The sequence below is a fragment of the Phaethon aethereus genome, assembly GCF_964289735.1.
Source record: "Phaethon aethereus genome assembly, chromosome: Z".
Lineage (NCBI taxonomy): Eukaryota > Metazoa > Chordata > Aves > Phaethontiformes > Phaethontidae > Phaethon > Phaethon aethereus.
The window spans coordinates 71,978,225-72,005,621 of NC_138577.1; the positions used below are offsets into that span (position 1 = coordinate 71,978,225).

At 42.3% G+C, this 27,397-nt stretch overlaps 1 protein-coding gene across 2 annotated transcripts in view; it reads left to right on the forward strand.

The window, feature by feature from the left end:
* Window positions 1–24,561, forward strand: part of SEMA6A (semaphorin 6A) — a gene marked incomplete at its 5' end in the record, with an annotated part of 63,043 nt that extends 38,482 nt beyond the window's left edge. For both annotated transcript variants that reach the window (XM_082013496.1, XM_082013497.1), the window contains 2 exons: window positions 530–694; window positions 22,695–24,561. In XM_082013496.1, the coding sequence (XP_081869622.1) occupies window positions 530–694; window positions 22,695–23,884 (1,355 nt within the window). In that variant the 3' untranslated portion in view covers window positions 23,885–24,561. The remainder of the gene's footprint in view (window positions 1–529; window positions 695–22,694) is intronic.
* Between the last annotated feature and the right edge of the window lie 2,836 nt (window positions 24,562–27,397).

Sequence of the window (27,397 nt, forward strand, 5' to 3'; positions counted from 1 at the left end):
AGCCCGTCATTCTCCGGGGGCACGGGGCAGAGAGCCGTGAGAGCCGGCTCGTACCTCTGCTGGCATTCCTCTTCAGTTTCGGCCGAATTCAAAGTTGTGCCACTTAAAATTGTTTTTAAAATCGCTTTTTAACTAAGCCAGTAGCAGACAGCGTGGGCTGACACTTCAGTGTCCGTCGGGCACGTGTACTGAATCCAGCCGACGGATGCGTGACTCGGATGAAGTGTGCTCACCCTCTTCCTCACGCATTTAGCTGTGTTGAGCGAAAGCACGCGGCCGTGAGCCCAGCGGCAGCCCAAGGCATGCGGGCACCTCTTCACACCCTCCGCCTGGCTGGACTGGAGGGCTCAAATCCCCTGTTTACCCGGGGGCCATGCTTTGAAGGACTTTTGGAACATTGCTCAGCCTAAGACAAGACGTTCACCCGTCAGAGGAGAAAAGCAGTGTGTGCGTTCCTGAGCGTGGTGAGGTAGCGTGGTAAGTGACTAATGAGACTTGTCTTCCCTACCTGTATTTATAATGTGAACAGGACACTCCAGTTCCCTAGTCCCAAGCACCACCACTTCCGACTCTCGCGCCCGACAGGGTTATGATGCTAGGGGACGCATGCTGGATTGGAAGGATCCGCTTGGTTCATCTGAAAATACAGATCCATATGTGGCAGTTTCATCCCATAATCATCAAGACAAGAAGGGTAAGGCCTTGGAAATGACGTCCTATGGTGAGGAGGGAGGGGGGGAGGACTAAAGTGTAACTGCTTCCAGCTGGCTCAGTGTAACATGTAATAAAACTCCGGTGCTATAATTAAAAGCTTATTGTAAAGCCTGAAACTAAACAGCCAATCTCTGACTCAGTCTAGATAACTCACTGCCTGAGGAAACCACACAAAACAAACAGAAGTGTATGCCTTTGCAGTGTGTGTTATGCATGTGTATGGGAAGGAGGGAAGCTGGGGATTTAGCTCTCTTTAAACTTGGTCTCCTCTGTTGTCTGGCAGAGGAAGATCCACGGCTTCCCATTGTTCTTAAGGGTGCACTTTTATATGGCCCCATTGTCTGGATTCCCAGGGCAGCACAGCAGATCTTGGCTAATTTCACGTTATTTCTATTTCTCCGTGACAGACAGAGGTACTGAAGGTCTGCTCTAGTTTAACCATTGAAGCAAAACTGACACTAGTCCTTACCACTGGGCCTAAGTCCAGGTCTTCAGTGAGACCTGAGCATCAAATACCTTTCAGAGTGGGGGCTGAGGAGGTCATTAGCATATTTTAAAAGATACAGAGATGACTGCTGGTGGAGAGAGATTCTGTGTTGCGTTTTTAAAGCACTGAAAGGTTAGGATTTCGGTGTCGTTTCACAGTGTTCAGCCCTGTGCTGAAGCACACGTGGGTCTAATACAAGTGACAGCCCTGTCATTTGGCCTCCAGTCCCCCCTTTGCTACACGTACAGAGAATTGGACAGAGAATTACCTAAATTTGCCACTTTAACGTGCTTAGGGAAGGAGAAGCTTTTCTCCGCTGTGAGGGTGGTGGTGCCCCCTCATTCCATCTTGGCCCTCCATCATTCTCCCAGCTCCTTTTAATCTGTGTCTCAAGGAGGTTAATATGGTTCCTTTGTAAATAGGCAACTTAGGTTCAAAGAGCTCCACTGCCTAGAGAGATCCACGTCCTTGTTATTCTTCTCCAGGGTGTTCTTAGATCGCTTCTTTCAGTGTCTTCTCTGTTGAAGATGTTTCACTCCGTGTGGACTAATTAAGTACGCAGTGGGCCAGGAGAAGGATGGGTATGAGGAAAATTCGCTGAGTGATTAGGGCACTCACCAGGGGCAAGAACACACATAAGCTTCAGCCCTTTCTGCTATGAATACTTGATATAAAACACTTAAAATATTAATTGAAATGTGGATTCCAGTCTCTATTGTTCATGCATTTTACATGAAAAACTCATTAGACAAAAGCATCGGCTGTTGCTGGAGAAGCTTATTGGCATGCCAGACCTGCTGCTCCACTTCGTCTGCCCAAACTAGTAGATTACTAAATCGTACTCCATCCCCTCCGTCTGACCAAGTGAATCTTGAATTCTCTGCATTGGCTGTGGAGACTTTTCGGCAGGGGGTAATGAGCACGTTAACGTCGCAGAACAGTCTCCAGCAGAGCGGGACGAACAGCTGGCGGTGATCTGGACCCAGATTGTGAACTCAGCGCCTGTTATTCGCAATAGCCACAGACACGGTGCCTCCCACAGTCCTGGGACATCCTGGATTTCTCACTGAACTCCTCAGGATTGACCTCAAAGAGCCTTCACGGTTCCCTGCCATAAAGGCAATGGGCATCACCTGGCTAGCCCAGCAAAGATGAAGCCTGAAGCGCTTTTTCAGCTGAGAGGCCAGTCAAATTAGGCAGGAGATGCAGTAAAATTTCCTGAGATGCCATGACAAACATTAATCTAGTAGCCTTGGCTTTTAGGCTTGATGGCAGGAAATGGAATATGAAGATTTGAATTCCCTTAGGCAGAGGATGCGAACTTTCTACCACCTCCAGCAATGAGCTTTTTGTATAAAGAAAAAGAAAAAACTGCCATTTGCTCTTCTTCCTTCAACTGGGTTTTAGAAGTGGCCCCTGTTTGAACATTTTTTTTTTCCAGAGATTGATCCAGTAGACATTCTGGGAGAATAACTGCAAATCTAAAGCAATATAATGAATTTCTAGAACCTGATCAGGCTTACAAGTGAGTTAAGCACAGAGCTCCTCTGCACCCTGCAGACCCGTGGGCTGCTGAGCCTCAGCAGAGGAAGAATTTCAGGCAGCTGCAATACTCAGAACCGTAACCTAGGGTGCAGGGGACTGAGGGTGCTGAAGACAGATTCCTAATTCCTGCTTAAGCTCAGTTTGAGATACCGACCTCATTTTTTTGAATTCTTCAGCCCTTGCTGTTCAGCTGTAGAAGGACAATTCAGAAAAAGTGATTTCTGCATATCATGTATGTAGAGGAGGGAAGGCAGGTAAGCTTGCATGCTCTTCTAAAGATGGCATGTGATTTACCTAGCACTTCTCTTTCCTCTCAGCAATAAATCAGTGATGATGCTGACATCCAAAAAATAAGGCGTTAATTCTTTTTCTGACCAGTCTGTTAGTAACATCTGGTATTCAAAATGCTTGAGGTGCAAGGACATTTCTTGCAAAATCCAGTGTTCCCTCTCCTGAAAGTAAGTTGAGTGGTATCTTTCTGTCCTCCATCCTGAGAGGAGGGGATGTCATTAAGCATATTTGATGAGGAAGGAAGGAAGAAGTCCTTGAACACAGCTCTTCTGCTGGTGTCGGACAGGGGAGCAGTGTCAGAAACCACCAACAGTGGAAGATCTGTCCCTTTATGTACCCAGAGGAATGTGGAGACGTGTGCATTTTAATGGCATTATTTGTTATGTGTGGGTCCCTACTTCACAAGTCTTTTGTGAAGCAATGCTTAATAGATGGAAAGCTAGCTCTTAAAAGCATCTCGTATGCCAATAGCAGCTTCCAGAAGAGCATGCAGTGCAAATATTAATAAATGTGTAGCTGTTGGATTCTAATCATTTTCGCTTCAATTCACTGACTGATGAGGTGGCTTACATTCAATAGTTCCCTCCCCAGGGAGTGATGGTTACCAAAAAGCCTTATTAACACTTGACAGGGTCATTTAAATATCATGCATTCTTTGGTGCCTAATTATGAATATTGACGAAGCTGGAAGCAGTCTACACGCAATCAAAACAATGGCGGCAGAGGTGACCGCATGGTTGTTTACCATTACCATCTACTTGTGTGTTGTTACTCCTTGCCTTGCCCAGTCAGAGCCGGTTGGCTTCAAAATTACTATTGATTTGTTGTTCTAAAAGGGCAAAGGAAAGAGTTCTTACACAAAATTAAATCGGAAAATGTTACGCTTACTATCCTTTTATCAAGATTTTGTTTTCACTTTTGCTGTAATTTCTTTTACTTCACACATCCACAGAGAAAAAATATTCTCTCTTTTTTTTTAACATTTTCTCTTTGTTTTGCAAGGTGCTTTGTGGTGTTCTTCATTGGTTGTGTCTAATCCTTTGGACAGTGTTTTCTTTCTTTTCATGTGCTCACAAATGACTTCTTACTGATTGTACTAATTGTACAGAATCCACTTGCTGTTTTCTTTTCTGTAACATGGGTGCTTTGATGATGTCACATCCATCCATATGCTTCACTTTTAATTCAGTGCAGGCATCTTGGGGAATATCTGTGGGGGCGTGAAGAGGGGGATCTTTAAAAGGGTTGACTCATGGGAATGTGACATTTGTGTGCCACAGCTTTAGTAGCTAAATATACTCTGGGATTGTTGTTTCTGAGCTACATCACGTTTCTTGCCAAGATGAAAATGTGTAGTGCAACCCATAGAGTGGGAACTATGCGTTGCCATCTCACTGGCATTTTCATTTTGGCCATTAGGGAATCTGCCCTTCCTACTGCAGAACAAAACAAACCAAAACAAAAACCAAAAACAAACAAACAAACAAAACCACCAAAAAAAATCAGCTCTGATTGGGCAAATCGCACCCCTCTTTCTTCTTCTCCTCCATCTCCTCCCCAGAAGAAAAAAAAAAAAAAAGAAAGAAAAAAGAACAAGAAAAAAAACATGTTCTGGAGTATGTTTACATTTTGTTTCCTTTCTTGCTGTGTTTTACTGTTAATTTAATTGTCTGTTTCTCACCTCTGTCAAAACAGTTTCCCTAACCTCGCCATCTAACCTCCTCCCCTGCTGCCATTGTACTTGGTCTCCCTCCCTCCGCAGTTGTGAGGCTCCTCCTGCGGAGCGCTCCAAGGCTTTACCCTCTACACCCCAGTAGTGCTGCAGCGCTGTGCCTCTCTGTAGTCGTCCTACTAACGAAGCGGGGAGTAGACACATACCACTCGTAGAGAGGCCTACGTGAAGAAAACAAAGCGGTTTTCTTCAGGAGTAGCTGGCCTTGCCCCTCGTTACCCTGCTGCCCTTCTCTGCCACCTCCTGTCCTTCTGCCTCCCTTCAGCAATGCCTCACGCTTTTCGAGTCCTGGGTTCGTTAGCGCAAATGCAACCGACTGCACGGTTTTCTCACTCGCTCCGTAAATGCCAGGAGCTTGCCTTTTAATCACAGCGTTCATAAATTGGTTGCAAATTCAGCTCGTGATTTTGTGGTTCTGCTACAGCTTCTCCTCTGCAGCATTCAGATGGACGTGGCTGAGCTGGGTACTGAATGACGAAAGTGTAGCGTTCATCAGGCTTAATATTTGTGTTCTTACTTGTCTCAACACTCATTAAGTCAAGATTACGAGGTGGTATCTCCATTCCTTAACAAGCCTTTTGTCGATACCCAAGTAACAATGGTAAAAAGCTGATTAGAAGCACATTGTGATGGACACAGTTTACAGACTTAAGAGTTGCTGGTGTATTTGGATCTCAAGAGCGTTCCTGTAGATACAGTATCTGGTAGAACCTAATATCCTGGACATTGTAGAATCTATACTGTTGTTATTATTACTAATAACTGCAGCCCTTCCTCTGATACAGAATTAGACGTCATTATCCAGAGTCAACTCCTCTATTTGGAGAGGGCTGTGCTATTGGGGAGCCCAAGGGCTGTTCATTTCACAACCTGACTCCAGAAGGTATTTCATATTGTACACAAGTGGCAGTGTTACTAAATTTTACTGTGATTATCACTACTTGAAAGATTTGCCAAGTGCTGACAATGCTTGTCTCTGAAGAGTCTGCAAACGTTCAGGCAGATTCTGCTGCAGAGAGACAGAATTATATGAAACTTCAGGTATAGTTATGATAAAGAATGTAAAGTGCTGATTTAAGAAGATACTTTACAAGTAGACATGAAACGAGAGAAGAAAAAAATAAGTGGCAAAGCAAAGCTTTGGACTCTATTTTGCATAAATTAAACAACTAGTGTTCATCATGGAAGGGCTGAGTTTTGCACCAAGAAGTACATTTGCAGAGTATGTTTTTACACAAAAAAGTTATTATATGCTAATATGTGCAAGGATCTAAAACATTCAAAGCATGGTTTACCAGAGGAAGCAGGGAGTTGTTGTTATCTTGCTGGCATTTTGTTATAATTCAGAAGAGGATTTAAAGTGGAACAAAATTTGTCAAAACTTATCCTTTGGTAAGTTTGCAGGTCTGAGGGAGAGAGCTTGGATTTTCAAGGTGAGGCAAATAGTCTGATTCATATCATTGTCCTGGCATCTTCAGAAGGAGCTGACTGTTCATTAAAAAAATGCTAGCCTAATGTGAGGAGTCGCATCAGGTCATTCTGCCTGGATGGGGCTGGGGAAGAGCTATAGACTCAAAGCATGTGTGCCTGGAGGAGGCTACACAAACATTGCTATTCTTCCCCGTGTCTCAAACCATTGTATGCAGAAACGTAAAGCCGGTTGCAAGTACTTTGCAGTTCACTGACAGTTTCAAGCACGGAGGAAACAATGAAGATTGAATCCGACCATATCCTTCTCTCACTACACTTTTAAGTCTTTTGCCCACAGTCTAGTAAAAGAGTGCTGTGAGGAAGGGATAGGGAATTTACCCTGATTCTGCCTGTGATTCTGATTTGAAGTGAGAGGTGTGGTTACTCATAGCTGTAGTTCTTCACAAAGGGATTTCACCCACACAAGATGACACAGGACTGAGTCCATTTAAACTTTTATAGACCCACATCTAGATTAAAACCTACTTACTTTTCCCATTAGGGTTTAAAGAGAGGCTGGTTGGATGAGTCTATGCTAAACAAAGCCCTGTAGATTTTTTTTCTAAAATGTTCTTGGGTAAATTAGCATCAACTTACTGTAAACATCCATGTTTCTAGAGGGGGAGCTTATTTACATTTGTCACATATACTAGCTGCGTGGGTGAACTACTTAAAAAAATCTTTTTATTTATAAACAAACAACACTGTATTTGTCTAGAATGGCGCTAATGAGCAACTTGTTCAGAAACTGAGTGTCTCAGAGACTAATCATGGCATACATGCTGCAGAGCACCTTTTTATCTCTGTGTCAGATAAATAGCAGAAAGCCATTGTTAGGAGTTAAATGGGGCCAAATTTGTCAGCAGAGTTTTTAATGACCAGATACCTGTGTCACCAGACCAGGCTAATAACTCTCAAACATGGCAGAAGATTGACGACCTCACCGCTCTGGAGTCGCTGGTATCCTGTGACATGCACCAGAGAGCTGTGCACTCTGGATTAAGGGAATGCACCAGACTTGTCCAGAGGAATGACACTGATCTTTCCTCTGTTCTGTCTTGCCTGTACGAGCTGTCAGAGACACCTAATCATCTCAGATTGCATCCTCAAGTTCAAATAGTGGCAGTAGAAAACTAGATGCTAGTTAATAAAATGGAAGTTGTATATAAAATTGATGAAAGAAGAATGCTGGAAGGATGTTTCTGACAACAGACTTTCTTCAAACTTGTTTTCATTATGTTTTTGGAAGTTTCCATGAGAACAAGAGTGAAAAGACAGAGAGGAGACAAGGCATGCGGAAAAGATGACAGAAACTAAGTCCCTGGGCAGGGCCACATCCTTGAGCCAATTTTAATAAAAAATGGGGATTGTAATAGAATGCAGGGCAGTGATTTAGTGTGTCTCCTCTGTGACTAAATCCTCATTTCAAACCTTACATAAAAAGCCCCAGCTCACTTAGTCACAGATTTTCTGTAGTAACCTTCTGAAAGTGTAAGGATAGGAACAATTTTGACTGCAAAAGATAGGCAAGGATGAGGAAATCAAAATAATGGAGGGGGCATCTTCCAACCCACACCAAAGGCCTGTGTCACACCTAAGAAAGGCCTGTACTACAGCACTGGCACTGACTGAAAATTTTCAGAAATAAAAATGTTTCTACATTTTGCTAACAGTACAGATTTCAGAGTTAACTAGCAGAAGTGGAAACACAAGTTGCAAGATTAGAACCAAGAGCCATTTGCTGTTCGGTAGCCAAAGAAAGACATCATTGGTGATAGAAAAGGTTGTGTCGATATGAAACTCATGGTTATGAAAACTATCAACAGAGCTTTTCTTTCTAAACGTTCCCAAATTACTGGATCCCACAAATAAAAGAAGTTTAAAATAGAGCTTGTCAAATGTCAAATGTGGCTGCAGGAAACAGCAGGTATCCTTGACCTGTAACGTCAGGCTATCCGTTTCCAGGCTGCAATGAGCAGTAGAAGCCCATCTTACTAAAACAGGGGAAAACTGTCATTGCCCCAGGACCTTGATCTGCTTTTTCAATAAAAGAGGCCACGTCTAATTTGTCAAGGCAGCTGCTCGGGGTTCGGGGCATTAGAGCTATTGTGTGATGGTCTAGATCCCAGCTGCATCCCTCCACGGCCACCCGGTGAGGGCAGCTCGGCGGAGGAGCTGCCTGGCGCTCTGGTTTGACCCTTGCGGCGCTGACATATTTATCAAGAGCTGGAAGTTCGCTGTAGGGTATGCTGGCCCCACGGGGCCACCGCTCTATCTGGAAATAGCAAAGCATAACTGGTGGACAGGGTGTTAAGTAACACCAAGTTTCAGTTTCGTGGCGTTTGTGTTGGGTGGAGGGAGACATTGTGCCATACAAAGGCGCTAAATTGGGAGGGCAACCTAGCCATTTAAGTAGGAGATTTCAGAAACTGCTTTGAAACTTGAAGGGTTTAAGAGCAGAAAATCTAGTAGCCGAAAGACACTTAAAGCACCTTTTGGTGTGAAGTTAATGCCAGTGTACAATTAAAATGTCAATATGCTCTTAAAGGTATTTGAATAATTCATTTTTCTCATACAGGATGTGCCTAGTTTCAATAATTGTATTAATTAATAGGTAAGATGTCCTGTAGTAATTTCACAACGACCTAAACATCAGCAGCCCTGGTTCAGAGCACTTTTAATATGATCTGCGGACTGTGAACTGTTTAATTACATGCCTCTTTACAAAACACCACCTGCATTCTTCTCATATAGCTAACCTTTTAGTGAATGGTATCAGCATCCCTTTCAGTATGTAGGAAATTTCCTGACTGACTCTCTTCCCTTTTTTCTTCGTTTTCTTTAAGACTGTAAAAAAGGCAAGCTTAATTCTTTTATGTCAGAATGGGCTGGTGCTTACTGATTAACATCATGCAGTTAATTAAAAAAAGGAAAAACCTGCAGAGGGCATAATTTAGATTTTGCAATGTTAATTTTATTGAACATTAAATACAGATAACAAATGTCGCTGCGTTTGGAAAGTAGTCGTTCCTGTGAATGTCCTTTGTTTAGTCAGGTTTTTAGGCAGGTGTTACTTGAAGCTCTTCAATAGTCATTTAGTGAGACACTGTAGTCTCTGGTATCCGATTACTGTTGCTACGACTTTTGCTAGATTTTAATCACGTGTTCTAAGATTTTCTGTGCCAGTAGCTGAGAAGGAAGATAGGGAAAAATATGTTGTTATTCTCATCTTACAAAAAATAGTCTTAAGGGCATTTTATTGAGACGTTTTGAAGCAGCTACTGCAAATTTACCATTATATCAAAAACATGCAGCCTGACATCCCTGTGAGGGAAGAAGGAGCTTCATTGGCCAAGCTGTAAGTTTTTGAAAAATCTCAGTCCCTCACACCCAGAAGAGACTTGTCACAGTTAGGCAACTAAATACACAGACAACTCCATGTACGTTGAGCATCGGTGCTGTGACTGATAAGCACTTTAACCACCAGCTGATAGTCTGACAACTCTCCCTGCCCCAGCAGATCAGAGTAAGTCAGAGTCCCTGCTGAAGCAGATTTTAACAGCTCCATTGGCATTAGAAGACCTTAGGGCAGTTTGTAGAGAAGTTGCTCGGGAAGCATTAAGAGGCATTTCTGGCACAGCTGTACAATACAGCAAACATTTGGAAATGGCTAACAAGCATATTCATCACCAACTTCGTGTTGGCTGGGAAGAATACCTGTAATACTCTGAAATAGTGAGTCCCAGCGGATAGCCTCCAGACCAGTTCCAGCCTTCCAGGTCTACCAGAGTGGTTAGCCCTGGATATTAAACTGTAGTTCTCCCACCAGCAACCGAAGATTGCCGTCTTCTGTGAAATAAAATCTTGGATGAAGGTGCAGCTTGATAGCATTGTCACAACTCGGCATAAAATAGGCAGTTCTTTCATATGCCCAACAAGAATTTTTTTAATTGGAAAATAACATCAGCTGCATGCTGTCAATAATATGCCATCTTGTTCATCCCCCATCCCATCTTACCCACAATTGTGACAGAAAATAAAGGAACATCTGTTAAAAAAAAGGGGGGGAAGTAGGCACATTTTTAAAGCCCTACAAAGCTACTGTTATTCGCTATCACGTTCTTGTAGAAAGAAACAAAGGGGGAGCAGGTTTTGAGAGCCCAAAAGATCTGCCATTCCTGAACATAAACAGTACCAGCACAGGCAGGGCACTGAAGCATGCACAGAAACTCCTCCTGAACAGCAGCACACCGAAGCCTTCATTAAAATAATTCCAAAAGCTTTTTCAGAAGCACATATTTTCCAGGTGTTTCCTCACTCTTTAAATCAGAAAACTATACTGAGTTCCTGTTTGGAAGCAAACGGGGTGAGTGAGACAGAAGCCATCATGCTGGGTACACGCTGAGTACCGCTTGTTTTTACAGAAGCTAACAGAAGTGGTCTTGTCGTGTGGTGCAAAAAAGGCTGTTGGTAGTTTCCTTGAGCCTGTGGTCAGCGCTGGAGAAATCTAATTCCTGCCACCAGCTTATAGCTCCCATCAGACCGTTCAACAATTCTCCATGTGTATTTGTTGCTGAATAAGTCCCAACCAGAGGCTCTCAAAGGAGGGCACCGAGCAGGGGTGCCCTCTTGTCCCTTCTTCTGCCTGCGCTCCCCACTGAACCTCTTGCATTCACCACAGAGCCTGCCCAGAGGTTTGGGCAATCCCAGCTCATAGTAAAGAACATAAAGAGCACTGCTCTTTTTTTTTTTTTTTTTTTTTTTTGCAGATAGCACCCAGCTTTATCTCTACAACACACTAGTCTCTATTCACTGTCTTAAAGAGGTCTCACAGTCCTGCAGCACTTTATATGCTTTTTGGCTAAATATGACCAAGCGACAGGCAATGCCCTGAGGCACTCATCCAGTAAGACCAATTAATTTTTCATACCCAGGGGGATTTGTATATCTCAGTGTGCAGTTCTCACTCACTGAACCACCAAACTAAATTACTAATATCAAATCAGTGGGTAGTTTCATATACCCAGCATCAAGACCTGGAAAGACAATACAGTTTATCTCTACTTGCTCACGGCAAGGCAAGTTGATAGCATCAGCTGTGCTTCCCCGAAAGGTTTGGTTTCACCTACACTGTGTTTAGAAAGGAGGAAAGAGAATAAATATATATCACAGAGAGAAAAGAGATTGTGATAAAATTTGTTAGGATCCCAACGCTAGGAAAAAAAACCTGTCACATGGAAATTTGTATATCTGTAGATCAGTAAATAAATATATCTGGAGAACTAGTCTGCAGATATGAAAGAAGCCAGTTGTGTTCGTTGTTACAGCACCTACCTTCATGTTGATTAACTAGCTGTGCAAGCTGCCTGCCTTACCGGCAGCGGTGGAAAATACTGGCATAAAGAGAGAGCATGAGCAGAAACTGAACAAACACTACAGTAGATCCAGGAAACGGAGATTTTATCCAGTACCAGAACTGAGTGGACGGCTGGTGGAGTAGTTGTATTGCAGAAACACTGCTGTTTGTGAGATGTGTGATAAAGCAAGTACACAGGTATGTCTGCCTGGCCTGCAGCTGGACAGCCAAGAGGGTGTCTGGATGGGCTGTGAGCGTATGTCAGAGAAGACACTGGTTTGCACACACTACTGTGGTTAGATTGCTGTTGGCCCCCCAGGGCAGCTTTCTTGGAGCTGGGGCAGGTATCTGCTCGCCAAAGTATGTCCTCTGAGATGAAGCTACAGGTTCACCTCATCCAGGGAAGCAGACTGGCCATAGTAACCACTGAGCATGTTAAAAAAATGCACAGACAGGAAACATCAATGACGTTATGGCATTAGAGTGTAAATGTACATGCAGTGCCCGCACGCTGGGGAGGTGATTAGGTAAAAAAAAGTGGAGAAATGTAAATTCGATAGACAGAAAAATGCATGAAAGAAGCCACCACTGGAGATATAGAAAATGAAGTATGCGAGAGAGAGAGAGAGAGAATAGCAGCACCAGGACAAGAAGTCTGTCAGGGAAATACGGTCTTTTACCTCAGGATGTGGCTGGAGTAACCCTGCTTGCTTTGCTAGAGATACTGCGGATTCAGGTGAATGGAACTGAGAGGAAAGAAGGCTTTTGATATTTATATTGGAAGAGTAGTGAGATACAGAAAAGGCACTAGCGGTAAAATTAGTCTTGCTGACTGTTATGGCCAGTGTTTCAAACTCATTGCAATTCCTCAGTCCCTTAATGTATGCAAAGGCAGATGAGGCTATGGGACTGCAATACAGAGGGAAATGATAAACGTAACATCAGACATGTACAAGATGTATAAGCTACTTTTTGCCTGTAGCACCAGCCCTGCAAATATTTCTAGAAGCAGCAGTCTTCTCTTTTACTGATCACTGGGGGCATTTTATAATTCTTAAGGCCAGGTCTTTTGACTATACCTGCAGTGTTCATGAGTTTAGGAGAAATGAAGAGTTAATCCACAGCGTTTGCTTTCTGTCACAAAATATACAGTGCTGGCGTTTTAATGACAGAAGAGGTTTCGTCCTTCCTCTGTGTAAGAGCAGACCTAATGTGGGAATGTTCCTAAAGTGCACCAGCAACGCAGCTGTGGGCAGAAGGACTCTCTCTAAGAAATGTGCCTGAGCAAACGTTGTTGGCTTGGTCACATAGTTGTTCGGCAGTTTAATAGTCTTTTCCAGGGGCCTCAGGGAATAGGATATACAGGGTACTGTCTTATTATTAAAATGTCTTAGATGTTGAATAGATGGCTGCTTTGTCAGTTCAGCTGTGATGTGTTCAGTCGCACTAGTACTTCAAAACTAGCATTTCCATTTTTTGTCTTTAACGAAGACTGGAGCTGATGAGGAAACAATTTTTGCTTTTAGGTCGTATGCAGTGTTTGAAATTTAACCCCAGTTCTTCCATAAGGCTGCTTTGAGCTGAAGCCTGCTAAGCAGAGCTGCTTATGTTGACATTCAGCAAACTTCACTTTTCCCTGTTGTGCAGAAAGGCCATAGTTCAAAACAGGCTGTAAAAAAGGAGAGGAAAAGCCACAGAATTTCTCAGTGACAGCTTCTCTTTCCTTGACACTGTTCATAAAAACTGCTTCCAGAAAGGCTTTGGGCTGCCCAGAATACATAATGCCCACAGCAGGGGAAAAAAAAAAAATACGGCATTTGTTCTGCACCATCAGAGGAGCTCCATGCAGTGAAAAGGGAACTGTGAAGATGAGAGATTCACTTTGCAGGCTACAACAACTTCTCTGGAGCCCTGAAATCATGCATATTCAGCCAAACATATGTAAATCTGGTTTAACCCAGCTGTGAAAGATCCCCTGAAGTAAACTAATAAAGAGCATCTGGATATGTTTAAGCTCATCCCAGGCATAGTAGAAAGGTCCCAGAATGTGCACTGAGCTGTTTTTACGTCATTAGAGGAAATGCAGCAGACTTTAAAGGAAACTTGTGTTTTAAGATGCAAAGCAGCATAAAGTTTGCCTCTGCTGAGACAAGCTACAAAAGAATTAATTTTCCTTGACATTTGGATTTTATACATCTTGTTTTAACTACTGTGAATGCCTGTGTTTTACTTTTTTTAAGGAACTGCTATGTCTGCTTATTCCCCATGACACAGAGGCATCTAAAATTATCATTGCTCACTGGGAAAGGGTGAGAGATGAAGGAAAGTACTGAAATCAGGAAAGTTCAAAATGATCTGCAACTGCATACCACCTGCCAGTGGGGGAAAGGATGTCAAGCACTTTCTAGTGCAAGAACTGGCCTTGAGCTTATCCACTGGGGCAAATAAAATTGGTCTGGCTTCAGGACTGTAATGACTTTCATCATTATATTATAGATCTAGGAGATTGTGTATCTCAAACCTTCTCCCATACCTCCAAACTTAATAAACTGGTTTATCTACAGAGATACTGCTTAGAAGTAACACAATTAAAAAACCTCTAACAGCTTGCTATTCTAGTCTTTTTCAGGTCTGCTTCCCCTTCATTTCAGTGGGGTGGGAGTTGTCTGAGCACGAATTTGCTGGTTCAGATCTTGTAATTTCCAGCTATAGTAATCCCTTTCAAAAAATAACAGCTTGTTTCTAATTTCTCAAAATTCACAAATGTGGCTATGTTGTAGGTTTTGTGTGGCTGCTGTGGCATGCAGAAAAATTGGATTGGAAGCTCATAATTGAACTACAAATAGATAATTTAAATCCATTCTGAAAAAGTTACTTCAAGACTCATGGGTTATCTCATTTGGACTTGGTGGAGTCATTTCTCTCACTTTCTTGCTTAATTTGTCTAGCTTAAAAAAAAATACAAGAATGAAAGTTCTCCATTTTCCCATGGAGAGCAAAGCCACTTGTTGATCTCCCCTCTTTTAGTAAGCTGCAACCATCTTTTTCTATAGAGACTCATGTCGACAGTCATTCATCAAAAGTGGAGAGAAGTGATATAATTTGGACCAGTTGAAAGGAGAAATAAAACCACACGTCTGATTAAGGGCCAGAAAGCCCTGACAGAGGTCAATGTAGCTGATCTGATTGTTTAGATCCTTTTCAAGGCTTTTTTACATCTTAGTTAAGGCATGTTATATATTGATTTTCTTTTCATAGTTCTGAAGTATGATTTCTCCTTATGCCTCTAATGATCCCCAGGCCTCTTGTGACTGAAGGCTTTTTCTTTACCAAATTCATTCTTCTCTCCAAGCGCGTGCATCCGCTTTATGTTTGCTGGGTATCTCAGACTGCTGGCTTGGGCAATTGGTTTTGAGAGCCTTAGAGTGGAATCTGGGGGGAGATGGATCGCTCTATGGATCGCTCTTCTCAGCACGGTCATGCAAAACATACCATTGCAGACCTTTACAAATCAACAATACAGCTTTACGGCGAGGGGAGGGGGGAAAAAGCATTTGCCAGCAGCTTTAACTATGGATGTTTGAGCAGCTTTTTTTCTAGCTGGTGACATCAACAGTCCAGAAGAACAGATACTGGCTAGAATTGTACTGGGTCAGCAGAACAAGTCCTTGCAGCCAGAAGGAAGATGAAGGAAAAAGCTTACTTACTGTTTTCAACAAAGCTGTTCCAATAAAGTGGCAAACATCAAATCATTGGGATTATAATGTGGTTGGTTTATGTCAAACCTTGAAATCTATTCCTTCAAGAAAAACATGAAATAAGATCTCAGAAATGCATGGTAGAATCTGGTCACTCTTGAATTTGCTATCACTTTAAATCTGTGTGTCCAGTCTAAATTCATATGAATTTTTTTTATGCCTATTGCTGGTTAAAAAGGAGGAAGAAAGCTTGTTAATACCTGCAGGGATTTTCCAGGCTGAAATAGTCTTTTAGCAGCATGAGACTGCCTGTAAACACAGTTCTAACACCTGGAGACACATGTTGAAAACCTACTCAGTGGTATTTAAAAAAGATATTCTGAAGCCCATAAAAACCTCCATTTGTAATGAGTCTATACCAGCGTTTCTTGCAACTCTAAGCAGAAGGAGACGTACATCAGACAGAGAAGTTTGCACTGAAGAATAAAATTAACTGCAAGGTTTTCCCCTTAAGTAACAACAGTAAAGAAATCATTGTGCCTTTCTGGAACAATAACTTGTTCTGTGGAACGTCTCAAGTGATTTTGTAGGTGTTAGAGGTGGAAGTGGGCTCATTCCCATTTACCTAGAGAGGTGAAGTTTAAGACAGCAATGACACTCACTCCCTGACTGCTGTTAATGTGTGGTCTAGACGTAAATGTTACCTTATGCCCTGATAGTTATTCCCCCACTTCTCTGCCAAAACATCATTCTTCATTTCCCACTTTGGTGTTTCAGTTTCGTGTGTGCCACCATTTTGGGTTATTTCTTTACCATCTGTTGCAAGCAACTTTGGAAAGCTAGACAGTGACCGCTCCCTGCAGAGGTGATCACAGAGCATTCTTGGTGCACATGGCATGTGATCATCTCATTGCCCAGGATACACCTCTTGTGTCCCTAAATCACTTCTGGGACAGAGGTGTCTTTGTCTCCACACTACGGCTAACTGTAGTGCTGAAACTGAAAGGCATTATTTTTGGTGACAGGTAACTAGGTTGTTCACGCACGGGAACCTGTAGTTATGGGACCAAGTACGGCTCTCTGACCTGTGAGTTATTCTCACTGACTTCAGCTTGGTTGTGAAAGAAGGCAGCATCCAGACTATTGTATTACTAAAACAGCCTCACATTAAACTATTCAAACTGGGAAGTCTTGTGTTGTTTGTTTTCATTCATCAAGCAGTTGTGAGGATTATAAGCTGGAATTTCAGTTTGTGCGCAGTGCGAAGCGTACACCAGAACCTAAATTGAGAGGAATGTGACTGTGGGGCTCTTCTTGATGTTCTGCCATCCCTGTCCCTGATCACAGGTGAGACAATGAAATTTAGGCTTCATCATGGGATGTTTCTTTTTATACTGTACATGCTAAAAGGACAAAGCTCTTTTGCTGAGCCCTTGGAGGTTAGGTCTCCTTTCTAGAGATGCCCGCTATTGCTGTTCTCCTGAGACAGACACCTTACTTCAGATCTCTTTCCAGGTAGACCTTTGATCAGTACTTTTCAGTTGCAGCTTTTCAGCAGGTTTTAGCTCACTTTCATTTGCTTCTGAGAAAATAAGTCAAAGACTTTACAGAAGTCAGAGAGTATCATCATACTTAATGTTCCCCTATAAAAAGTAAGCCATTTATCCTGTCAAGAAAGGAGGTTTGTCTGGTTTAGTGTAATTTATTCTTGGCAAATTTGCTTTGGCTTTTTTTTTTTTTTATAATTACTTTATCATCCTTTGGATGCTCATAAAATTGTTTAATGACTTGTTCTAGTGTCATTCCCATTCTAAAAATTGCATTGGCAGGTCTGTCTTTTGTTAGGTCCTCCCTCTGGCTCATCTCAAAGGCAGGTAACATGCTTGTCCTTTTCCAGAGCTCTTGATGCTCATACTTCCTCCAGCATTCTCCAAGATACTACACAGTGTCTAGAAATTGCTTTGGCTAGCTCCTTAAGCAGTCAGGGATGAATTCCTTTAGACAACTTGAAAACATCTACACTGTCTAAATATTTTTACCTCTTTTTCTCTGTTCTGGTCGACACTTATTCCCTGACTTTGTTTCATTTCTGATCACAGATCAGAGTGGGGATTTCTTCACTGAAAAGCGAAACAGGAAAATGAGCAAATGCTTCAGTCTCCATGTCTTTCCTTATCTGTCCTCCCTTATTGAAGTTTGTTGTACTGATGATATTCATTATTCTTATTTGGTTATGCTCATGCCATGTGTTCTTTAGACTGATGTATTTCTTTGTGATTATTTCATCCTAATTACATTTCTGCCCTCGGAAGTTCTTTCCTGTTAGAATTAGAAGGAGCATAACATGCCCAGAATAGCTTAATCAGCATTTTAATACAATAATACTTTCATCACTGTCTTGATTTTTAACTTGCTTTTTGTCAGATTAGGTACAGTCCTAACCTTTGAATACTTTTGTTAATTGGTGAAAAGAAGAAGCTTCTTCTTCTTCCTGCTTACAATGATCTAGTATACAGTAGATCTATATCATTGTATCATCTCTGGTCTTTTCTTTTCACTCTTGTTTTCACCCAGAGGCATTCAACAAACCTGCTTCTTACTTTTTCCAGAACTTCAGAAAAAGTATATGTATTATGGACATAAAATTTAACTTCTTGCTTTTTCCCCAACTACCTTTAGTGAACAAACTAGATCAATACTCTACTCATGTGGCTTATCCAAGCACTAGCTCAATTCAGAATTGAAACACTTTGAAGATTTGGAAACATTTTTCTTAATGTGCTCTTAACCAGTCAACCAGCCAACCCTGTGTACCTTACCTGCAAGCTCTGCTGCAAGAAAGAATGAATTATGTATCGCAGAATAATACAATACCATATCAGGTCTTCCCTCTCATTAGATGAATAAGAGGTGATTTTGCACGTTCAAGACTGTTACAGTACAGGGCATACTGACTGAGAAAATGAATGTTGATGTTAGGAGATGCAGACAAAAGAACAAAGGATGAAATTACAGAAAGTTAGTCAAGGAAGAAGGATCAGGTTGTCTACAGGAATCAGAATGGCCATGAAAAGTGGAGGCTATCAGGTGACTAGCCTGGCTCTTTTAGTAGCCAGAAATAATAGTACATCACATGTGGGAAGACGCTGAACTTGTAAGGCAAGTTGTAATTTTCAAGGGACAACTGGAAGACTTCAGGGAGGTAGATAAGTGTCAGCATGTCTGTAGCATTAGCAACATGTAAGATCTGATAGCTGAAGCTGCAAATATTTAATCATCTCGTCTATGTCTTTAAAGCTTTTTGACTTTTACTACTATTTTTACCATCAGACCTCTCCCAAATATAATGTTAATACAGGTAATTCTGTCATCAGTATCCCTTTACAAAGAAGAGCTGGTTATTATCCATGGTGCTACATCTCCATGTAGAAAAAACATGTAGAAATCAGTCAAGAGTATGGATGAGCAGTTCAGACCACATAAAATGAAATACGCGATGCATTTTCACATTTGGAAAGAACATATTGCAAACTGAAAAGTGCTAGACATAATATTTTAAAAGTAAAAGTATTTAATTTAGACTAATTTTCTTATTATTAAATATGAGATAAAAAAATATAGTGATATTTCTATTAATCATATTTTAAAGTCTGGTTCCATAGCATTTTATGCAGCCCAGTCAGTTCTCCAGTACATATGTCTTAGAGGGATGTCAGATAATATGTAGCTTTAAGACTTTTAAACAGCAGATATTTCCTCAATGCTGAGAGTCCTAATACTTTACTTGACTCTCAAAAATGTAGGCCCTACATTTTTCTCATTATTTTCTCCATTTATTTTAATTCTTTGAATAATGAGCGCTAGTGAATGATACTGGACTGAGCCTTGGGGACTGCAGTGATAGGTAAAAGCCCACACAATGCAGTCTGTAAAGTGGCATGGACACTGTCTTGTTTGCTTTGAAACTGGCTTGTTTTGAGAGCATAGTTGGGATCACACATTTCCTTATTCAGCCCAGTCTGTGAAGGCAGTTACTACTAATGCTAGGGGCTTGAGATGCTGATTGACAATGACTGCAATTATCAGCCTATTTCATATTAGATTTTCCCCCTGTGGTCATGACAGTAGGATGCGGAACATTCCTCATATTTTTTCATTACTTAATTGTATCTATTCTGTGAACATTAATGCAGGGTCAAATCTTGCCCATCTTATTTCATTTAAGTTAAAGTTGCTATGATTGCTTGCATAACTAAAGATGCATGGATGTGATCCATGATAGAAAATAAACTATATCATTAACCTGACATTGTGTCCAGAGAAGATCTACCTGCCTAGAGCAAAGCCACTAAGGTTAAATATCCTTTAATTCTAGTATAGAAATCAGAGGAACTAGCTGGACTCAGGCTGTTTTAAGACTCTCATAAATTTGTGCTAATAAAACACTTGCAGCGTGAGTGACATCGTTTCAGCTACCCAATTCTTGAACTCACATGGTCACTCAGTCTGAACTGTGCAGTAATTTTGTAACATGGGTTGTAATGATTGGGTATCTATTGGCAAGGTAAAACTGAAGATTTCTTGTTGCTTTTGTATGCAGTGATGCAGGGTTGTGCTTAAGGCTATCATTCATAGAGTAAGACTTTTACCCTAAAGCAGGAGGCTGAGGGTGGAGAAAAACCTCACTTAGCCAGTAGGAAATGTCAGGCATGGACGCAAGCTTGAAGCCATTCCCTCACATCCTATCACTGGACACCTGAGAGAGAAATCAGCACTTCCCCCTCCACTCCCCATCATGACGAGGATTTAGATAGCAATGAGGTCTCCTCTAAGCTGAACAAACGAAGTATCTTCATCTGCTCCTCCTCAGTCATGCCCGGTAGTCTTTTCACCATCTTTGCCGCCTTCCTTTGGACACATTCTAATATTTTTATACGGTTGGCCCTTTTGGCCACCAGGGCACATTGTTGACTCATACTGAGCTTATGATCAACCACCAGATCCCTTTCTGTGGGACTGCACTCCAGCCTCTCGTCCCACAGCCTATATATAAGAGGATATTAAGTTAGTAAGGCATTTTCCCTTCATGAACCCATGCTGACTTTGACTGTAGGTGCTTACACCCTTAGGTGGGCACTGAGCAGGGATTTTGAGTCTTTTTCATGCAAGCAGCTTAGGACTTAGGTGCTCAAAGGGGCATATCCCTGAGAAGTTTGTGCATGGAAGGTGTGCATGAAATAAGGCTTTTTAAGTTGAAGTTTTTCTTAACTGCATGGCCAGCAGTGCGTTTCTGAATATGACTTAACACTTATATGACCATCCTTCCCACTCATTTAAGACTTTCTATTTCTGATTCTCCAATTAATGACCACAGACAGTTTTACAAGCGTAAATAAATTTGGTCTCAAAATGGTGCAGAGTATAGCATGTCAATATCATCAGGTGAATGTCCACAGAAGACCAATACCTTTGCAGTGAAATGTAGTTACTGTTGACTGTGCTGTAACCATTGGACGGTGTTTCCATCTATATACAGCAATTTTGTATGTGGATTTAAATCACCAAAATAGGTTCTACCACCACTTATTAAGTGCTGATGACAAAGAATAGAAGAATCTTAAAAAGCTACTGGGCTTTAAAAGAGGGTTCTCTTAGAAACACTTAATTTGAAGATTGTTTCTAATTATATATTGTTTTCTGAGATTTACTTTCCTTCTCTTACTTTTTAAAGACATTCATATGAATGCAGGATCTTATTTTCTTAAGTGATCATCCATTCTTGCTATTTATTATCCTCCTGAAATCATAATCCTCTATTTGTCACAGCACAATAATTTATGTGACAACCAGCTCTGACATCACACACAGGGGCTTGTGATTTCAAGAGCTGTTTTTCTTTTAAAGTTCCTATCTTGTAAGCAAATATCCCTTGTCCACCTAAACGCTGCAATTAAATGGGGACAGAAAAATATATGCCATAGAAGCAATACTGTATCTAGCCAGAATACTTATCAAAGGTTTCTGTGAGAGGGTGTCAACTTTTAAATGCTCTTTTAACATAGTTTGCTGAGGAGTATTTTGCATTTGGTTCTAATTCTGCGCCACTAATAATAACTTCTGTGCCAAATACATGAAAAGACATTATGCTAGAGAGAGTTGATTTATGACATGAAAGTTTTCTATCTTCACAAAGTCTCAGGAGAGCCTTGGAGATACATTTTCAGTCTTCCTGTCTCTCCTGTAATAAGGACAAGGATTACATTTCCTTAGAGCATATGGATCTTTTAATGCCCTGCCACTTGGACCCTCTCTGGAAGAAAGAGGTGGGAGAGATGTTCCTTCAGCTCCTTGTCAGGCTGTGGCTGCTCCTTGTTAAGCACTAAGAACAAAACCAGAAATGAAAAAAAGAAAACAAACTAGAGTCTCTGTGCTTGTGTTTCATTAGTGCTGCTGGCTTGGTGCCCAACTATGTCAGAAAAAACTACTTTCTTCAGAAATTCAGGTTATTGATTAATGCTCTGTTAGGGAATTCAGATGAAGGAGGCACAACTCTGCCAAAGATGTCTTCTCTGACAGTGGGTGCTTGGAGAGCCAAGTAAGATTTGACAGTGATCCCTGACCACAGTACAGGACCACAAGATGAGACCCTCAGGGTCAAGGGCTTTCAGATAAGAAAGCATAGGCTTCAGCACAGAGCTCAACCTATTCATGTGTTCAGAACAAGAGAGAGCTTTTAAAATTAAAATAACAGGGACGGTCATCTAGCAGGCTCAATACATTTCAACACTGTGCTGTGTCTTTCATAGTTATTTAAGCAGCCTCCTGAAGCTCAGGCATGTGACACTGACTTTGAAAACACATGACAAAGATAACAGAATGACAAGCAGAAAAAGAACCCTTAAACAATGTGGGATGCTCTACTCTGGTGTTTGCAGACCTTCTGTCTCCTCTCCTCCTTTTAAAGGTTTTTCAGTGTGAATGGTTTACTGTAGTAAAAATAAGATGGTATTAGCTGAGGAGAGATCGGATGGAGGGAGGGGAAGGATGTGCAGGATGTCAGAGGAGGAGAAATAATAGCTCTGACCTGCTGAAGTCAGTGTGAGTTGCCCAGGGCCAGGATTTCAAACTGATTGCACTTGCCCTGCAAGTAAATTCTCTCTCCCTTCCTGACCTTTGTAGTCTTCAACTCCAGATCTCAAAGCTGTACTGAAAGCCCAAGGCTGCACATGCAAGATGTAGCTGGCAGGTACAGTATGTCTCCAAATTTGGGCAAGCTGATCAAAAATCACCTTGTGAAACACAAACCAACCTCCCAGAGCGTGCCTTTGAACAAAGTAGTTAATGATAAGTAGCTTTCCCCCATCCTTAGTTTGCTTAACCAGTGTATGCTGTTTATTGCAGGAGTGATTCGTGAGAGTTACCTGAAGGGTCATGATCAGCTGGTGCCAGTCACCCTGTTGGCCATTGCTGTTATCCTTGCTTTTGTCATGGGGGCCGTCTTTTCGGGAATCGTAGTGTACTGCATCTGCGACCATCGCCGCAGAGACGTGGCTGTTGTGCAGAGGAAGGAGAAGGAGCTGACCCACTCCCGCCGCGGCTCCATGAGCAGTGTTACCAAGCTCAGTGGCCTCTTTGGAGATGCTCAGTCCAAGGAGCCAAAGCCTGAAGCTATCCTCACGCCTCTGATGCACAATGGCAAGCTGGCGACCCCAAGTAGCACTGCCAAGATGCTAATCAAAGCTGACCAGCACCATCTGGACCTGGCTGCCCTGCCAACCCCTGAGTCCACCCCAACCCTGCAACAGAAGAGAAAGCCCAGCCGTGGCAGCAGGGAATGGGAGAGAAACCAGAACCTCATCAACGCCTGCACAAAAGATATCCCCCCAATGGCCTCGCCTGTGATCCCAACTGACCTGCCGCTCAGGGCTTCTCCTAGCCACATTCCCAGTGTTGTGGTCCTGCCCATAGCCCAGCAAGGCTACCAGCACGAGTATGTTGACCAGCCAAAAATGAGTGATGGGGCTCAGATGTCTGTGGAGGACCAGAATGCCACCCTTGAGTACAAAACTATCAAGGACCATCTCAGTAGCAAAAGCCCCAGCCACGGGGTTAACCTGGTGGAAAATCTCGACAGCATGCCACCAAAAGTACCCCAGCGGGAAGCTTCCCTCGGGCCCCCGAGCGCCTCGCTGTCGCAGAGTGGCCTGAGCAAGCGGCTGGAGATGCACTCTTCTGCTTACAACGTGGACTACAAGAGAAGCTATCCTACAAACTCGCTCACGAGAAGTCACCAGACATCGACCCTCAAAAGAAACAACACTAACTCCTCTAACTCGTCCCACCTCTCCCGCAATCAGAGCTTCGGCCGGGGCGACAACCCGCCGCCGGCCCCGCAGCGGGTGGACTCCATACAAGTCCACGCTGCTCAGGCACAGGCTGTGACTCTATCTCGGCAGCCGAGTCTCACCGCCTACAACTCGCTGACGAGGTCAGGGTTGAAACGCACGCCCTCGCTAAAGCCAGACGTACCTCCCAAACCTTCCTTTGCTCCTCTCTCCACCTCCATGAAGCCCAACGACGCATGTACATAATCAGGGTGGGGTGGGGGGAGGATGGCAATTAAGCAGAGGTTGCCCTTGAAAGCCAGTGTTCTGCAACTGTTATCGCTCACTCCTCTGAGAAGATGGTTGCTGCAAGCTGAAGATGCGTTGGATTTCTGCTCTCTGGGAAAAGTGGAATATTTTTTTAAACCCGAGCCATATGACCCATGGTTGAAGGTTTGCAATTGCAGGACTCGCCCCCACAACCTGCCAGTTCTTTGCTCAAAAGACTAACCCTCCATCACAAACGTTGAGCCAAAAGCACACAGGTGAAAGATGACTGTGACATTTCACCCTCCTCTCCCCCAACTGCACAGTGCATTCCTGAACTGGGAAAGAGTGCTCTGAAAAGCAAAACAAATAATTACAAAAACAAACATTTAAAAAAGAAAAAAAAGACAAAAAAATGAATCCATTTAAGCTAACTTTGACTTAACTACGTGCAGGTACTGTGAAATGATGCCCATCAGTGTTACAGCCATTAGGTTACAGCAGTTAAATGCCATGTTGGGCAAACTATGTCATAGATTTCTGCTACCCTTCTCTTTTAATGAATAACACGTGACTGTTAACGCAAGTAACTCCTCTTATTTATTGTTCAACTTTTGTTTTTCCTAAGGAAATGACTTCTGCATATCACCCTGTGAGCAGCTCTTCAGAGAAGTACCTTGAAAGTTATACCTATTTAACGTGAAACCCATTAACTGGAGTAATTAAAACTCTTTTATTTTTCCAATAAATTCACTGAGTTAGATAAGTTGGAGCTGGAATTCTGAACTTTGTGCCTGGACTGCCTGATTAGCTGAAAAAAAAGGGGATATCTATTTAAGTCTCTCAGCTAATTAGCTGGCTGGGCCTCTGACCTAAGACAGCAACAAATACCACAACTTCATAACTTCTAACGCAACTGCAAGAGAAACTCTTAAAAGCCGCACATTTGTGCACCATTGCTATCAACATGGCTTTGTCAGTAGCTAATACTTTCTGTGAAGGCACCAGCTTGTGATGTGCCATCTCATTTCACCTTGCATGTGAGACGGCAAACAAAATCCTCAAACAGTGTGAACTAGTTAATATGCCGGCTGTTACCATGCATAAATTATGGTCTTATCACACGGGTTTTTCGTGGGAATATATCTGTGAATAGCCTGTTTTCTTCCACATGTAAATTTGTGCCTTACACCCTCAGTTGTGTATACTTGTGAGCTGTAGTATGTAAAACCTTTTTCTTTTTCCCCGTTGAGTAATGCAAATATTTATTGATCCTTCCTCCTCCAAGCCCCTTCGAGAACTGGAGTAAAGACATTGAAAGAAGAACGTGGTGGTTATTGTCATAACCCCGTGCCCCTCATGAAATTAGGCTAGCGCCGTGCCCTCCGCTTCAGTTTGACTTCCTAGCTGTGCCAAGCCCTCTTTCAAAACCACCCACAGGCGGGGATGCTCCCAAGGCACCGTGCTGGGGGTTCTGCCTTCCCCCACGCCCGCTCCCCCTTACCACGTGTCCGCTTGGGGATCGTGCTCAGTGGGTAGCAGGGAAGTGACCAACACCCTCGTCCACGGGGCCGGTGTGTCCCCTCGCTGGGGGCGAGCGCCGGCGAGAGGGGCCAAGCCCTGCAGAAAGCCCAGCCACGGGTCCCGCAGCACGCAGGGCACATGGAGCTAGGACAGGCAGGCGGGCTCCTGCTGTAGCTACCTGCTGCTCCAGAAGGATGCTGCATATACTTCTTTGGGGAAAAATGTATTTTTTTTTTCCTTTGTTTCTTTTGTGTGACTGTGCATGTAGTTAGCGTGGGAGTGTGCGCGTGCACAGGTGTGTGCGTGTGTGTGTGTGCGCGCAGGTGTGTAAGTTCCTTTCCAGTCTTTCAGTTTATGCAAAAACGTAGATGTGTTTTTAATCTGTTACAATAACTGTGTCAACATACTGTAGAAAAATGATGGGGATCGCTTCTAAGCTTTTTATATATATATATATATATCTACTGAACAGTATGTTTGAGTAAGGTGGTTGTTTCTGTTTCAGTTTGTTTTTTAAAATTTTATACTTCCATTTGTTTTTCAGGGTTTTGGTTTTGTTTCTGAATGACTGAAAAGACAGATTTTAAGTCCATTAGCTTATAGATGGTATATATAAAGTCTGGATGGTCTAGACCAAAGTGTGTAACAAGGGTGCTTGCATGTTCTTTCATTTCATCACGGCTTCTTTTATGAAACAGTTTTGTTCACCCTTATAGTGAACTATGCAGAATGGAGTAGATAGTTCTGTATCCAAAGCAATGTTGTTGTTTTAATAAAAACAGACAGAAAACCCTTTGAAAACAGTAGGTAGCAAGGTCTTTTTTTTTTTTTAAAAAAGAACCAACACACAACCTTTTTACCAAGTTCCAAACCCGTGGACCACCAAATGTGCAGGTCCCATTGATACTACCCTGCAAAGCATTCTCCCGAAACGTAGAGAAGAATAATCACAGCAGCAGCTTGTGCAGCGATCTGCTTCACGATGTGCACCGCGCCAGTTACCAGGTTGACCTTGAAACACGCGTTTTGTACTCGGTGGGTATTCTGTTTTTGTCCTTTCCCACCCCCGGATCCCTTCCACCCTCTGTTTCGAGGGGTTCATGAACCTATGTGTGCCTTTGCTTTCCACCCTTGCTATACACTGGTAGATGCAACAAATTCAGACTCTCATTTGTTGTAAAGTTGTAAAGTATTGTGATGTCACCAGTTTCCCTTCATTTCCACATCCCCCCTAACATCTGATTCACAACTTAATGTATGTTGTAAAAAAAAAAAAAAAAAGCAAGAAAGAAAAAGAAAGAAAGGCGGCAGAGAAGAGGGGAAATAAAAGCTCTTGATTACATACGGTAATAAAACCAGACTGTTCTACCTTATTTCTTGTGTCCTGGTTCTTTTGTTTCTACAATGATTTATCCTTTTCCTTAAAAAAATACTGATCATGTAGATCAGGTTATGGTGAGAAAGAAATTTGTTGCTTTTTGTCTCCTATGGAAGATGAACTTGACTTTAGAGTAAGGTGATGGTAATTAAAAATTGAATCACACATTTGCTCTCCCTCTATTCATATTCTGCATTTTCTTTTTATGAGCTTGTTCATCATAAAATATTTATGGCAGACTTGATAGTTTAAAAGATCAAGGCAGGGATTTAAGCACGCGTGGTCCACCGAAATAGATCATCACACAGATGTGACTTCATCTCCAGGCTTTACATATTAATAACAGAGGAGCCTGTGTTTTCTTTTAGCAGGCATAAATCTATGGTGCTTCGTAGGCCTGATTTAGAGGATGTTTCCAGAGACTAGTTCTGCAAGAAAATGGTAGTAAACAGATAAATAACAAAAGAGTGTATAATCTCTCTAGTCCTGGGAGTCACTAAAACATGACATTTGTGTATGTTGTGTAAATGGGGATCACTTGCACACAGCTATTACAGTACAGGTGAAAGCTTGGTTATGTTATGCTAGTTACTGGGCTTTAGTGACTTTGT